General features: G+C 36.8%; 2 protein-coding genes across 24 annotated transcripts in view; one reads left to right on the top strand and one right to left on the bottom strand.

Annotated features, from left to right (window-relative positions):
- katnip (katanin interacting protein) overlaps positions 1-16,673 on the bottom strand; it is a 1,410,884-nt gene that overhangs the window by 73,671 nt on the left and 1,320,540 nt on the right. The window lies entirely within an intron of this gene.
- Positions 16-16,673, top strand: part of ttc21a (tetratricopeptide repeat domain 21A) — a 29,376-nt gene continuing 12,718 nt past the window's right edge. For 3 of the 23 annotated variants that reach the window (XR_015525290.1, XM_087310068.1, XM_087310067.1), the window contains exons 1-16: positions 16-145; positions 228-357; positions 1,615-1,725; positions 3,824-3,990; positions 5,016-5,138; positions 6,372-6,529; positions 7,407-7,491; positions 8,532-8,630; positions 9,113-9,325; positions 9,660-9,898; positions 12,268-12,340; positions 12,417-12,524; positions 13,752-13,893; positions 13,970-14,070; positions 15,903-16,091; positions 16,160-16,270. Coding sequence is in view for 10 of the 23 variants with exons in the window: in XM_087310068.1 (XP_087166194.1) it covers positions 119-145; positions 228-357; positions 1,615-1,725; positions 3,824-3,990; positions 5,016-5,138; positions 6,372-6,529; positions 7,407-7,491; positions 8,532-8,630; positions 9,113-9,325; positions 9,660-9,898; positions 12,268-12,340; positions 12,417-12,524; positions 13,752-13,893; positions 13,970-14,070; positions 15,903-16,091; positions 16,160-16,270 (2,076 nt within the window). In the remaining 13 variants the exon portion in view is untranslated. The remainder of the gene's footprint in view (positions 146-227; positions 358-1,614; positions 1,726-3,823; positions 3,991-5,015; positions 5,139-6,371; positions 6,530-7,406; positions 7,492-8,531; positions 8,631-9,112; positions 9,326-9,659; positions 9,899-12,267; positions 12,341-12,416; positions 12,525-13,751; positions 13,894-13,969; positions 14,071-15,902; positions 16,092-16,159; positions 16,271-16,673) is intronic. The other 20 variants (XR_015525292.1, XM_087310073.1, XM_087310072.1 and 17 more) reach the window with 14 other exon arrangements.

The raw sequence follows: 16,673 nt of genomic DNA, 5'->3' as shown, positions 1-16,673 counted from the left end.
TATTCCTGTACAGGTGTCTAATGTTGAGTAGCAACCGCAGTTTTCCGTTGTTGTAAATCACTGCTGATTTTCTGACGCGATAAATGCCTTAAAACCGCTTATTTTGTCGGGCTTACATATGTCAGAGGAGGATAAAACTTGTTTGGTAAGTTCTGAATTTGTTTTGACTCGTATTTTATTCCCATTGTGCGCTTAAAGTGATAATATGTCATGTTTGTTCTTCACAGCCGTTGATTATATATTATATGAGGGAGAGATACTACAGACATGCCATCAATACAGCTGCGAGGAGTTTAAAAGTGTACAATAATGATCCTGTGCTCCGTTTCTTCAAAGCTTTTGCAACTCTGATGGAAGGTAAGCTAAAGTGTGTGTTATATTTATATTAGGACATTATTCATGATTATTATGACTGTAAAATAATATGTGTGACCCTGGACCATAAAGTTTGTCATTTAAAATTGAGATTTATACATTACACGATATTCATCCATTCATTTTCTTGTCGGCTTAGTCCCTTTATTAATCTGGGGTCGCCACAGCGGAATGAACCACCAACTTATCCAGCAAGTTTTTACGCAGCAGATGCCCTTCTAGCCGCAACCCATCTCTGGGAAACATTACACACACACACGCACAATTTAGCCTACCCAATTCACCTGTACCGCATGTCTTTGGACTGTGGGGGAAACCCACGCGAACGCAGCGAGAACATGCAAACTCCACACAGAAATGCCAACTGAGCCGAGGATCAAACCAGCGACCTTCTTGCTGTGACGCCCATTACACAACAAGCTGAATAAATAAGCTTTCAATTGACGTATGATTTGTTATGATAGGGAAATATTGGATATAAGTAGATGTATAGAAATATGACTACGCAGTGCAAAAAAAATATTTAATAAGATTAAAATTTAATAAGATTATTTAATAAGAGTAAAAATAAGAAGTTTTAAGTTAAAAAAAAAACTTTTTGCAGTGTATTACTCTACAACTATGTTTGGAATCTGCAATATTATTATTATTATTATTATTATATTGAGAAAAACTATCTTTAAATTTGTCTAAATTAATGTGCATTACTAATCAAAAAAATATTTTTATATATTTACAGTAAGAAGATTGTTAAAAAATCTTCAAGGAACAAGATCTTTATTTATTATTTCAATGATTTATGATATAAAAGAAAAATCTATACTTTTGACCAATGCAATGTGTTTTTGCAAAAATATGCCTGTGCAACATAATATTGGTTTTGTCCTCCAGGGTCACGTTTACATAATGAAAAAAAAAAAAGAAACAAGCTCTATTACAATTTTATTGAATTTATTTACTTGTATAGCACAAACGAACGCAAAAAAAGTTGACCACTGTGAAGCTAAAAGAGGAGATAAAGATGATGATAAAACTATGTATTTTAAATGTAAATTAATAAAAGAGACCAAGTATTGTAGTGAGGTAAGAAGATGAGACTTGGATTCAAAATCATACAAACAACGCAGATCTCACAAAACAAGACTGCTTCAGGTCTTTAGTCAAGTATTAATTCCTGAAAGCTCTTGTTAATCTTTGACTCGTATATCCACTGATGTTCAAAATGCTGCTGTGTTGCAGGTCACTCACAGGAGGCTCTACAAGAGCTCATCCTGCTGAAGGATCATCCTCATCTGTCTCTGTGTTCAACAGTAGCTCTCATTTACGCACACAAACACTGTGAGACTGTCGGTACGTCTGAGTTTATTAAAATGTCTCGTGGATGTTTAGGATGCATTGAGAATCTGGAAAACAGCTGAAATATACAGTAGATTTCATAAACACGTAAAAATATTAATAAATCAAATTAAATAAAGGACAGATAAATTCTGAAGTACGGAACCGGTTATTTGACTGATATTTTTGTAATGTATACCAGGAACCTGAGGAGGACATTAAAAAACTCTGGATATAAAAAGAGGTCACTATTCCAAAACGAAGATTCAAACAGAAACAATAAAGTGTCTTTCCTCTGTCGGGGGTTTTCCCTACTAAAAGTAACTATTAATGTTACTACAGACGTTAACACAGACGCAATGCAAGACTTGTAGAACGATTCCATCAATGTCTTCTCTATATTGACATTTACATTTAGTCATTTAGCAGACGCTTTTATCCAAAGCGACTTACAAATGAGGATAAGGAAGCAATTTACACAACTTTAAGAGCAACAATGAATAAGTGCTGTAGACGAGTTTCAGGTATGTAAAGTGTAAGAAGCAAAACATTGGTAATTATTATTATTATTTTTTTTATTTTTTATTTTTTTGCAGATTAGGAAGTGAAGTGGAGACTAAATACTTGAGTTTTTAGTCGTTTCTTGAAGACAGCGAGTGACTCTGCCGTTCTGATGCAGTTAGGGAGTTCATTCCACCAACTGGGCAGATTGAATGTGAGAGTTCGGGAAAGTGATTTCTTCCCTCTTTGGGATGGAGCCACGAGGCGACGTTCATTCACAGAACGCAAGTTTCTGGAGGACACATACATCTGCAGAAGTGAGAGCAGATAAGAAGGAGCAAAGCCAGAAGTCGCTTTGTAAGCAAACATCAGAGCTTTGAATTTGATGCGAGCAGCAACTGGCAGCCAGTGCAAACGGATGAGCAGCGGAGTGACATGTGCTCGTTTAGGTTCATTAAAGACCACTCGTGCTGCTGCGTTCTGGAGCAGCTGAAGAGGTTTGATAGAGTTAGCTGGAAGCCCGGCTAGTAGAGAGTTGCAATAATCCAGTCTGGAGAGAACAAGAGCTTGAACAAGGAGTTGAGCTGCATGTTCAGATAGGAAGGGTCGGATCTTTCTGATGTTATAGAGTGCAAATCTGCACGATCAAGCAGTTCTAGAGATGTGGTCAGAGAAGTTTAGTTGGTCATCAATCGTTACTCCAAGGCTTTTCACCATTTTGGATGCAGTAATGGTTGCCCCATCCATCTAGATTGAAAAGTTATGATGTAGAGTCGGGTTGGCAGAAACTTCAAGCATTTCTGTTTTCGCGAGGTTAAGCTGAAGATGATGATCTCTCATCCAGTGTGAAATGTCCAACAGGCAGGCTGAGATGCAAGCCGGAACTGAGGGATCATCAGGGTGAAAAGAGAGGTATAGCTGGGTATCATCAGCATAGCAATGGTAGGAGAATCCATGCTTCTTGATGACTGATCCTAGAGATGTCGTGTAGATGGAGAAGAGAAGATAAAGATGTGTGTCTTATATTAAAGATAAAGATGTGTATCTTCTGCTTTGTACACTGCAAAAATATCAGTTAATGAACAGTTTCTGTATTTAGTGTGTGTTGTGTTTTTGTGGTTGTGAATTGCATTATGGGATGTTGAACTCTGCTCTGTTGACTTCTGATGTTGAAAATTCAACTCTAATGCTTAACAAAGTGACATTTCAGTAATTTGAGATAGTATAATGTATAAGAAATAATAAAGAAATAAAGTGTGTAAAATAACAGTAAATGTGCTGCAGTTTATAACAAGATTTCCCTGTAATATACAACACCAACCCAGACAATACAGCACTGCACACTATTACACATAGGTAGAAAAGTCACTTTTTAAAAAAACTTTAAGGTCAAAAGTTGCTGGACGAAAGGTCAACATCCCATAATGCAACTTAAAAGCAGAAATAAACAGAGAAAAATAAAAACATGAATCACAAAATGCAGAAAAGTGCTAATTTATGGATATTTCTTTTAATGTACACACACTGCTCTGAGTGGCTGATGAATGAAATGAGTGAGGGATTCAGGGATCTTCTGCTTTTGTTTGTTTGTTTTGTTTTTTGTCCACATGAGATGAAGATGCTGTGAATGAGCTGAACTCTGAGCTGAAGCGCTCTGGATCTACAGCCGGTGAAAGAGCGCTTTATTACGCAGCTCTGATCTACTGGATCCTCCAGATGAACCTCAAAGCTAAAACATGCATTAAAAAGATGCTGAAAATCTCGGAGACGTCACCTGAGGTTCGTTTGACTCTCTAATGCTTTCTTAAGCTGTGGTCACACTGCAATTTTCTCCCCATAGACTTCCATTCATACGCAAGCTCATACGTCAGACCGGAAACACAAGCTCATGAGACAGATTTTGCAAACAGTTGCAAAGTTCAAGCTTGGTTGACTCTGACCTGCGAAATCGCATCACTTGACTGCGTGAGACCAATCGCGGATCAAAACATAAACTCTGTGTACAGAAATTTAAATTATGGACCTATCGCTCGCTTTTTTTAAAGGTCTAATAATCTTGTTTAATCCCACCCTTCTTCGCAGCACCGCACAACAGAATTTCACAAGCACAAACTCTAGTGTGACCACAGCTTTAAAGCCCTGCATGATCAAAACTGCTTATTGCTATCTGTTGTCTGCTTGAGAGGTTTTTCCAAGTAAAAGTTAGTTAATTATGCAGTTAACTTGAAGATTATTGTTGTGGATTAATATTTATTGTTATGGACTGTGATTTATAATCAATTTAGAGTTAAGAAGGGTAGAATTAAGTAAACATATCCCTCTTCCTATTCCTTCTCGAACATTTACAAGTTTTAATAGTTTTGTATTGAGTTATTTGCTTTGCTTAATAATTGTATTTATTTATTTGTCTATTTTTAGATATTATAGTGGTCTGTTTTTGCATACATGTTTATCTTCAACTCATGCTGTGGCATTACATTTTTGTTTACTAAACATTAGAATAACATTGATATAGTTAGGAATATTTCAAGATGAGCACTTACTGGACTTACTGATTATACATTATTATTGTTTTTTTTTTTTTTTTTCCCATCTTTGAGTATCCGATTTGATCTTCAGGCTTTTTAGGAATGTTTATTTCCAGAACCTTTCACATTTATGGTGGAAAATGATCTTCTCAGATAAACTCTTTTGAGAAGGGTTTATTTCCAGAACAGTTCCTTTTTCTGTTCTTCAGCGGTGGGAAAATATTTCCACGCTTCAGAAAGTTTGATTATTTTCTAAACTGGTTTCTTTATGATCAGGGTTTGATTATGAAGGGCTGGATTGTGTTGACGTCTGACCTGGAAGAGAACAGACCTCAGGCTATACAATACTTTAACAGTGGTGTTCGGGACCCAGGAAATCTGTTTGGACTGATGGGAAAGGTAAACCACATTTTTATTTATTTATTTATTTATTTATTTATTATTTTTATTTATACATACAGTTGAAATGTGAATTTTATATTTTCTAATATTTTATTAGCCCCCTTTTATTATTTTTTTATATTTCCCAAATGATGTTTAACAGAGCAAGGAAATTTTCACAGCATGTCTGATGATATTTTCTTCTGGAGAAAGTCTTATTTGTTTTATTTCAGCTAGAGTAAAAGCAGTTTACATTTTTTTTTAAACACCATTTTAAGGTCAATATTATTAGCCCCTTTAAGCAATATTTTTTTTTCTGACAGTCTACAGAACAAACCATCATTATACAATAACTTGCCTAATTACAATAACCTGTCTAGTTAACCTAATTACCCTAGTGAAGCCTTTAAATGTCACTTTAAGCTGTATAGAAGTGTCTTGAAGAATATCTAGTCTAATATTATTTACTGTCATCATGGCAGAGAGAGAATAAATAAAAAATTGTTTGAAAAATCTGCTCTCCGTTAAACAGAAATTGTGGAAAAAAATAAGCAAGGAAGGCTAATAATTAAGGGGGGCAATAATTCTGGCTTCAACTGTGTGTATATATTTGTATATACAGATATTACTTGCGTAGCGCATTTCACAGTAATTATTATTGTATGTAATTATTAATTGTTGTTACATAGTGTATATGCTACCAGTCAAACAATTTAGATTAGGAATTTTAATGTTTATTTTGTTTTATTTTTTTCTGCATAGACTAAATTACAAAAGATTTTATGACATATAAATGCTTTTCTTTTGAACTTTCTATTCATCAAAGAAAGTAAGTAATGTGTGTGTTTATATAGCGCATTTATCGTGTATGGCCATACACCCAAAGCACTTCACAATCATGAGTAGGTCTCTCCACACCACCACAAGAAATCTGGAGGAATTGTACTAATTTTAAAATGTTTTTGAGCAGCAAATCAGCATACTAAAACATATTTTATCATGTGACATTGTAAGGTAATTATGATTAATATTCAGCTTTGAAATCACAGAAATGAATTCCAGTTATTTTAAATCGTAAAATAAATAAATAATAATGATAATAATGAAAATCTGACTTATCTAAAACTTCTTACAGGCCGTGTACAGAGTTCATCACCACAGTCACACAATAAAATGTACTGTCAAGTAATGTATACAAGTGTGATCTGATCATTACATTAATTCAGAACATAAATGTGTGTATTGATGCAGATTGAGTTCTTCATGCTGAAGCAGAATGAGTCGAGCGCTTTAGACATAATCCATCAGATCTTGCTCATTTATCCAGACTTCACCCCAGCACTCCTCATGAAGATGAAGATATTTATGGCTCTGCAGGACTACGAGCAAACAGAGGACATCGCACACAGGTCTGAGCTCTTCTCATGGTATTGACCTTATTCTTCACATACAGCTGAAGTCAGCATTATTCGCCCTCCTGTATATTTTTCCCAATTTCTGTTTAATGGAGAGCAGATTATTACAACACATTTTTAATCATAAAAGTTTTAATAAGTCATTTCTAATAACTGATTTGTTTTATCTTTGCCATGATGACAGCACATAATATTAGACTAGATATTCTTCAGGACACTAGTATTCAGCTTAAAGTGACATTTAGAGGCTTCACTAGGGTAATTAGGGTAAAGTTAGGGTAATTAGGCAAGTCATTGTATAACAGTGGTTTGTTCTGAAGACAATTTAAAGCTAATATTGCTGAAGGGGGCTAATAATATTGACCTTAAAATGGCTTTAAAACAATTAAAAACAGCTTTTATTCTAGCTGAAATAAAATAAATAAGACTTTCTCCAGAAGAAAAAAAATGAAAGGGAATACTGTGAAAAATTCCTGAATCTGTTGAACATCATTTGGGAATTACTGAAAATAAAAGAAAAACCACAGGAGGGTGAATAATTTTGACTTCAAGTGTACAAGCAGGTGGCGCCAGTGGAATCTTTTTGGCTCCAGACTTCCACTCTTATTCACTTGCATTGATTTTTAGGTGTTAAAAACAGCTGGTTCTGCTGCCTGATGTTGCAAACTGATATTCTCTTATTATATTATTCTACCTTTTGTGTATAGTCATGAACACAGTTTTCTGATATTTATTATTTAAAGTCATTTCTGCCATTGGAAACTGAATCAGAAGTTCACAAAAAACAAGTGCATTTCCTTATCGCAGAATAGGGCCAATATTTTAATGCATAGCTTTAGGTGTTATTCTGTGTATTTGTGTGATTTTGCAGAGTTCTGGAGCGTGATGCACAGGATCTGAAAGCTCTTCAGATGTTGACCGTCATCGCTGTAGTTAAAGATGGAGATACAGAGCTGGTAAAACAGATGCTTCATTCACTATTATCACTGTGATTTCAAGAGTGGCTAAAGTAAATCAGGCTTAAGAATAAATAAATAACACAGTTTTCTACTTAAGGCAGAGAGCACTGTTTCGAGGGGCTTGGAAAGTAGTGCAGTCTTTTAAAAAATACACTTAAAAAAAACAATTAAATATTGTCATTATTTTTGTTTTTCGATTATTTCTTTTTTATTGTTTCTTTTTCTTTCTTTTTTTCCTCCTTTTTTTCTTTGTTCTTTTTTTCTTTTTTTTTTCTTTTTAAAAAGCTTTTTCTCAAACAATACATTATAGTTCTTTCTTTTTCTCTCCTTTTTTTCTTTCTTTGTTCTTTTTTTCTTTTCTTCTTTTTAAAAAGCTTTTTCGTAAACAATACATTATAGTTCTTTTCTTTTTTTTTTCTTTTGTTCTTTGTTCTTTTTTTCTTTCCTCTTCTTTCGTAAAAAGTGTAAATAAATTATGGTTAATTTTTTTTCTTTCTTTGTGTTTCTGGGGGCAGATATTTAACAAACATGACACTTTTAAAAAAAACAATTCAGTAGTTTAAGCGGTGAAATAATTGTATTCTCAACATTACACTCTTCATTTTTCTTAAAATACAGAACGAAACAAATAGAATTACTCATACAGGAATTTATGCATTAGTAAAATAATTCAGAATATTAATAAAAGCTAGTAAATTAAATACGAGTACATTCAATTAAATTTGAAACGTTTCTCGTTGTGCTTTAAGGAATGACTGTCATTAAAGGCAGATATTTTATTTTATTTTACTTTTGTTACTTTATTTTTTAAATATGTTAAAAATAAACTACTAAAATACAATTACTTCATTCACTTTGAAAAAACGTTTAGTAACTACTAGTTATTTTATAATTAATCACAAAGAATCATAAAATGTAAAAAAAGAATTAAAGTAGAAGCTCTGTTATATGTAAATAAATTATTCTGTAAATGCCCTCCAAAAATACAATTTTAAAATTTCTAAACTATTTCTCATTTTTTGTGTTGTGCATTTGAGGTAAAGCAGCGTCTGCAGGCTTTAGTGAGTGCACTGGAGCTCCGTGAACCCTGCAACCCCAGCTTGCATGTGGAGATCACTGCTGTCATCAGCCGACTGGTCTGAATCTCACTATAGCACATTAGTCCAGTTCACATTTATATCCTCCAGGGACAAATCTGGACCTCTCAAATCATTTGCAATCAGTATTATTGTATTAATTCTTTATAACCCCCATTTATCAAGTTAAAACATTTAATAAAATCTCTATTTTAGCAGGGAAACCTCTTGAGATTTGTAGTCTCCTGGACAAATATCAACATTAATAACAAAAGAAAAATCTAATCTGGACCATCTCAGAATAATGTATAATCAGTATTAGTGTGTTTATTCTTAATGAGCAGAATTTGCCATTAATCTTTGCCGTTTATCTGTTTAAACCTTTATTTTACCTCTTGAGATTGGTAATCTCATTTTCTAGATTGCCCTGGACAAATATTAGCTTTTTTTAAATAATAATAATAATAATAATAAAAAGAAATCAACCTGGACCATCTCAAAATCATTTGTAATCAGTTTTATGGTATTTATATCTGTGACAGATTCGAGATCAGTTCCAGTTTAACCTGATTAAAGCTCAAGCTCTGCTGAGGTCTGGAGATGTGAAGAGCGCCATCCAGTGTCTGAACCTCATCATGAAGATGCCGGGATTCCAGGGGCCCTCAGAGGGGCCGCAGTCCTCCATCATCTCCAGCAGTGAGCGATTGTGTGTGTTTCTGCAGCTCAGCGAAGCTCTCAGGCTCAATGGAGATCAGGTGATGTGTGTGTTTATCATCTATCGCAGTGTTTCTCAACCATGTTCCTGGAGGACCACCAGTTCCACGTTTTGGATGTCTTCTTTGCCTGTCACACCCATTACAGGTCTTTCAGTCTCTACTAATGAGCCGATGATCTGAATCAGGTGTGTTTGGTTAAGGAGACATGGAAAATGTGCAGAGCTGGTGCTCCTCCAGGAACATGGTTGAGAAACACTGATCTATAGTACTGTATTTAGTTATTCAACATACATTTGATATTGAAGTATATTTTTTTCAATATCATGCAACCCTAAATTGAGCCAGACTGAGGAAAAGCTTTGTGTTTCTCCAGCATGAAGCCGCTAAGGTTCTTGAGGATGCGGTTGTGTTCTTCAGAGGGACGCCGGAGGAGACGCAGCTCACACTCGCTCATGTGGATCTGGCTTTAACGAGAGATGATGTAGACGCCGCTGTACTTATCCTGCAAAACATTCTGCCTACCGAGTCCTCTTACATCCAGGCCCGAGAGAAGATGGCTCATATTTATCTGGAGAGGAGAAACGATAAGAAACTTTTCATTGCCTGTTACAAGTGAGAGCTCTATTACCATCATTACACATGAAATCAAAACTAACCATATTGACTTTGTTTGCTCACATTGCTAGTTTTGTGGTGAACAATTCATCTGTGCATGTCGTTACGAACAAACTAAATGGCTTGCCCTTGTAATCTTTAATTACAATCTGCAAATGCACTTCCTGATTGTTTTCAGTTCAATTCTTAGATTAGGCATTAGGTGTGGCTAACATACTTAACCACGCCCCCCTTTAACTGTCGCTATGACATCAAACAGAAATAGTGAGGACGAGCAGTCTGTTAAGTTTTAATAACTCTCCCCAAACCCGTTTCCCCATCTTTCTGAATGAAACGCCCACTTTACTACATCCAATCAGCTTGCAGTAAAAAAACAAGCCACGCCCACTACTTCCTCATTAAATATTGTTTCTCTGCATCACAATTAAAAAAAATGGTTGCATCTTTCAGATCATGCTGAGTTTAATGACAGACAAGGCATAGACCAGGTCCTGATTGGATTATGTTAATTAAAGGTGGAATATAGATGTTGAACTGATGTCTACATAGTAGGTATATGACTTTGGTGAGTTAAAAAATCTCCAGAAAGTGTTTTATGTGCTCATTTATTATGCCATAAACCAGAATCATTCTATATTGACCATGTTTGGATCGTTTGCGAATATTAATGAGCTCAGCTGTGAAAAGAGGAGCCCAGAAATAAAGCTCCTCCCCCTACTCAGTATTCAAATTCAGATGTAAATAAGTCATCATGTTGAAATAAATGTCTGCAGCAACTTTCAGTTCCCTCTCACATTAATAGGAATTAAATATTACAATACTGTGCATCCTGAAAGTATTCATAGCCTTATTCCAAAATGGATTAAATTGATTAATTTCCTCAACATTCTACACACAATCCCCCATAATGACAATGTGAGGAAAGAGTTTTTGAAAGTGTTGCAAATTTATTAAAAATAAAAAGCTGAGGAATCACATGTACATCAGTATTCACAGCGTTTGGCGTGAAGCTCTACATTGAGCTCAGGTTCATTCTGTCTCCACTGATCATTCTGGAGATGTTTCAGCAGCTTTATTGGAGTTCACCTGTGCTCAATTCAGCTGATTGGACATGATGTGAAAGGGCTACACCTGTCTATATAAGGTCCCAGGGTTGACAGTGCATGTCAAAGCACAAACCAAGTATGAAGGCAAAGGAATTGTCTGTAGACCTCCGAGACCGGATTGCCTGGAGGCAAAAGGCTGGGGAAGGTTACAGAAACATTCTGCTGTTCTGAAAGTTCCAATGAGCACAGCGGCCTCCATCATCCGTAAGTGGAAGATGTTTAACCACCAGGAGCCTTCCTAGAGCTGGCCGGCCATCTAAGCTGAGTGATCGAGGGAGAAGGGCTTTAGTCAGGGAGGTGATCAATAACCCGATGGTCACTCTGTCTGAGCTCCAGCGTTCTTCTGTGGAGAGAGCAGAACCTTATAGAAGGACAACCATCTGTGCAGCAATCCACCAATCTGGATTGTATGGTAGAGTGGCCAGACGAAAGACACTCCTGGAATTTGCCCAAAGGCATCTGCAGGACTCTCAGAGCATCAGAAACTAAACTCTCTGCTCTGATGAGACTCAAACTGAACTGTTTGGAGTGAACGCCAGGCGTTACGTTTGGAGAACAGCAGGCAGCGCTCATCACCAGGCTAACAGCATCCCTACAGTGAAGCATGTTGGTGTTGGCATCATGCTGTGGGGATGTGTTTCAGCAGCAGGAACTGGAAGACTAGTCAGGATAGAGGGAAAGATGAATGCAGCGATGTACAGAGACATCCTGAATGAAGACCTGCACAAGAGTGCTCTTGACCTCAGACTGGCATCATCTTCCAGCAGGACAATGACCCAAAGCACACAACCAAAATATCAATGAAGTGACTTCACAACAACTCGTTGAATGTGCTTGAGTGGCCCAGCCAGAGCCCAGACCTAAATTCTATTGAACATCTCTGGAGAGATCTGAAAATGGCTGCACACCGTCGCTTCCCATCCAACCTGATAGAGCTTAAGATGTACTGCAAAGAGAAATGGGCCAAAATTCCCAAAGACAGGTGTGCCAAGCTTGTGGCATCATATTCAAGAAGACTTGAGGCTGTAATCACTGCCAAAGCTGCATCAACAGTATTGAGCAAACGCTGTGAATACTGATGTACATCTGTTTTTTTTTTTATACATTTGTAAGGTATTAGGTATTGTGTGTAGAATGTTGAGGAAATAAATGAATTTAGTCCATTTTGTATTAAGGCTGTAACATAAATGTGAAATATAAAGCGCTATCAATACTTTCCAGATGGACTGTATACTGTATATAATCATAAATCTGTTTCAGAGAAATAACTGAGCAGCTTCCAGGAGCTCATACTAGCATCTTACTGGCTGATGCCTTCATGAAGATACACCAGGTACGTTTACATGATTTGAGATTTTGACGTATTTAACAGCATCTTTATAAATCATGAACACATCTGCTTCTTAAAGCCAGAGGAAGCCGCCAGGATCTACCAGGAAGTTGAGACGATTGCTCCAAAATGCACGTTAACCAAGAAAATAGGCCACGCTTTAGTGAAGGCTCATGAATATGACAAGGCAAGTGGCTCTTACAGGTTTAGATGAATATTTGATTATGAACAGGTTCATTAAAGTCCGCTTGAAATAAAGATTGACAATGGTTATTTTGCTTGCTCACGTTGTTCTTCTTAGGGTAAATGATTACTCCATGCAAGTTAATACACTGATAAAAATGGTCTGTTTTGGTAATCTACAATGAAAGTGATAATTTGTTTCTGCTTTTGGAGTGGCAATCCTTCTGTTGACATCAAACTGACAGTTTCCATTGCATTTGCATATTAATAACATCTCTTACCTTTAGCAAAGACTATACTAGAATACTCAAGACATGATCACTCAAATAGGTTTAAATGTGGAAAAGCGTCAAAGTCAATATGGCAAATGAAGCCTCGCCTACCAGTACAGGAGCCAATCATTGATCACTATAGGCTGAGAATTCTTCGGGGGAGGGGCTCGGACCAGCTTTTTATTGTCCACCCCTCTTCCACTGTGATTAGACGGCTTAGCTCAAAAGTAACACTTATGGGCACTGAATTTTTTAACTTGAAAATAACGCTGAAAAATGCCTCGTTACGCTGCAGGTGCTAAAAAAAAATGTGGCTCTACCATTGACAAAAACAGAAAACAAATGTTCAGTAACAGAAAAGATTGCTTCGATGAACACGCAGCCTACAGGTGCTGATGTAAGTGTTTGACACCTAGTGGTGGAACTAGGTATTGCAGTCTAAATTCAAAACATTGGGGAGTTTTTATTTAGTTTTTTTTTCTCTCCAGCCTGGGTTGCCAGATTGACAACACAAACATGATTGTACAACATAAGCTGCTCAGCTACTGTTTGCATTTGTAATATTTATATTATTTTCTAATTAAATACCACCTTGTAGATTTCCATAACTCTGAATCTGCGTCTCGTTTTGGAGGCTGCTGCTGTTCACCAGAGATCACATTTTCAGCTGTCCACATATATTGATGCAGTCTTCAAGACTGAAATGGAATACACTGTAACCCGTGGTGCTTAAATATAACTATTAGTAGACAGAGTTACGGAGGTCAAAATAAAGACATTCTGAAAGGGAACACACATTTTCAAAGCAGAATATCCGACTTTAGCATTGTTTTTCAGATAAACAAGTCTGTTCACTGAGCATGTTTCTGCAAAAACCCTTTATTATTATATTGTTATACTTTTTAAGAGTCTAAAATGTGCATACAGCAGTTTTTATGTGTGTTTGTGATGTGTTTCAGGCTGTGTGTTATTACGAGACTGCTCTGAAGAGGGATTCTCTGGACTGTGTGTTGAGTTTAGAGCTTTCTGAACTGCTGCTGAAGCTGAAACGCTTTAACAGAGCTCAGCAGGTCCTGGAACAGGCGCTGGATCATCAGCCGAGTACAGAATCAGCTTCAATACACATCTTTATGAGATGCTGGAGTTTTCTGCTCATGTGTTGTTTCTGTGTTTGCAGCTTGTGCATTGGCTGCAATGATGAATGATGTTAAAGCTCTCCGAGTGTTGGTTAAAGTGCTGCGGGCCAGGGATGAGTCTGCTCTGGACGTCATACAGAAGGTTTGTTCATGAGGTCATTTACATAGTGTAAATGTACCCCAACATTTCATTCTGTACAAAGATGCAGCAACTCAGCCTGAAACACTCTGCCTTTTTATTTGTTTTTGATTGTTTTTTTTGTTGTCAAGACACCAACATGTTAAAGTGGCCTTTCTAATAAGCTCAGTCTGCTCTGATTGGTCAGCCTTTTCATATTGGTCAGAACTCTGTCTGCTTTGATTTGTAAGCCTTCACTGATTGGCCAGAGCTCAGTCTGCTCTGATTGGTCAATCTATTTTGATTGGTCAGAGCTCAGTCTGTTCTAAGTGGTCAGAGGTCAGTCCGCTCTGATTTGTCTGTTTTTTTTTTTACTGATTAGTCAGAGCTTAGTCACCTCTGATTGGTTAGCCTTTTCTGATTGGTCAGAGCTCAGTCTCCTCTAATTGGTCTATCTATTCTGATTGGTCAGTCTGTTCTGATTGGTCAGAGCTCAGTCTCCTCTGATTGGTCATTCTATTCTGATTGGTCAGAGCTCAGTCTCCTCTGATTGGTCAGTCGGTTCTTATTGGTCAGAGCTCAGTCTCTGGTTGGTCAGTCTGTTCTGATTGGTCAGAGCTCAGTCTCTGGTTGGTCAGTCTGTTCTGATTGGTCAGAGCTCAGTCTCTGGTTGGTCAGTCTGTTCTGATTGGTCAGAGCTCAGTCTGTTCTGACTAGTCAATCTGTTCTTATTGGTCAGAGCTCAGTCTCCTCTGACTGGTCAATCTGTTCTGATTGGTCAGAGCTTTGTCTCCTTTCATTGGTCAGTCTGTTCTGATTGGTCGAGCTCAGTCTCCTCTGACATGTCAGTCTGTTCTGATTGGTCATAGTTCTGACTGGTCAATCTGTTCTGATTGGTCAGAGCTTAGTCTCCTCTGGTTGGTCAGTGTGTTCTGATTGGTCAGAGCTCAGCCTGTTCTTATTAGTCAGTCTTTTCTAATTGGTCAGAGCTCAGTCTCCTCTGATTGGTCATTATTATCTGATTGGCCAGAGCTTAGTCTGTTCTGACTGGTCAATCTGTTCTGATTGGTCAGAGCTTAGTCTGTTCTGATTGGTCGAGCTCAGTCTGTTCTGATTGGTCAGAGCTCAGTCTGCTCTTATTAGTCAGTCTTTTCTAATTGGTCAGAGCTCGGTCTCCTCTGATTGGTCATTATTTTCTGATTGGTCAGAGCTCAGTCTGTTTTGACTGGTGAGTCTGTTCTGATTGGTCAGAGCTAAGTCTCCTCTGGTTGGTCAGTCTGTTCCGATTGGTCAGCTCAGTCTTCTCTGATTGGTCAGTCTGTTTTGATTGGTCAGAGCTCAGTCTGTTCTTATTGGTCAGTCTTCTAATTGGTCAGTCTGATCTGATTGGTCATTTGTTTCTGATTGGTCTGCTCCAATTGGCCACTCTTTTTTGATTGGTCAGAGCTCAGTCTGTTTTTTATTGGTCAGTATTACAAACTTTAATATGAGTTACAGAAACACGAAAACCTGACAAAAAGATGAACATACAAGGCTGTGCCTTAGTAAGAGAAAGAACTACAATCCCATAAAGCATTGCAAATGACACCAATTAAAAATGCAGAGAAATGTTGAAGGTGTTGATTGTGCAGTTTGCTGTGCTTCATATGAGTGGGTGGAGCCAAATATCTAGTTTCGACTCTCTGATTGGTGGATTTTTTTCCAAACAGCATTATGGGTTATGTAGTTTTTCTGTATGAAATCTGCAGATCATTAAATGCACATTAAATTACATGATGAAGGAAACATCAAATAAAAAAGCATAATAAAACAATTGTAGTTGTGTGATATAACTTGTGTGTCTGCTCTTCTGCCAGATGCATGATCTCCAGCTCAGAGTTATTATACGTGCTTCAAGTGAACATCAGGCAGATTTAGAGGAACAGAAGAAGCTGTTATCATCCATCTGCTGTGATTGGGCTCAAGAGTTTCACCTCCGACACGAGCTGGAAAAAGCCAAACGTCACTATACAGATGCTTTAAACCACAGGCCGGACGATCAACAGGTCAGTCTGTCAGTGTGAATGTGATCATGATGTGCAGAGGGAGTTTTCAGTGCTGTGTTCTCATGCAGGTCCTCCTTCATCTGGCTGCACTGTACTATGAGCAGCAGAAGCTGGATTACTGCGAGGAGCTGTGTGTGAAGATTCTGCAGCTCCAGCAGGAACACACTGCAGCCGCAATGGTCAGATTTATTCATAATTTATAATTTATTCAGATTTATTTATAATGGTCAACATTAGCTCCTTTCACACATTTTTATGTTTGTTTTTATTTTACATGAGAGATTTATGGAAAATTACTGGTAAACTTAGAAGAGATCTTAAAGTACCTTTTTTAAATAGATTTTTATTTTGTATTTTTTTTCTATACCTTAATTTATTTACTTTTAACTTTGCTCTTAATTTGCTTTCAAAAATACATTTTTTTTTACAGTAAATAAACTTAATTTATTTAGCTATGTTCTTATTTTGCTTTAAAATACTTTTAATTTAATTTAAGCATACAGTAAATGAAATTAAATGAACAGTAAATAAAATTTAATTAGCGGTAAAATAAATTCTATTTAATTAGCATTAAATAAATTA

The sequence above is a fragment of the Danio rerio genome, chromosome 24 (assembly GCF_052040795.2).
Source record: "Danio rerio strain M-AB ecotype USA chromosome 24, GRCz13ab, whole genome shotgun sequence".
NCBI classification, from domain to species: domain Eukaryota; kingdom Metazoa; phylum Chordata; class Actinopteri; order Cypriniformes; family Danionidae; genus Danio; species Danio rerio.
This window is presented reverse-complemented; position numbering and strand designations above follow the sequence as displayed.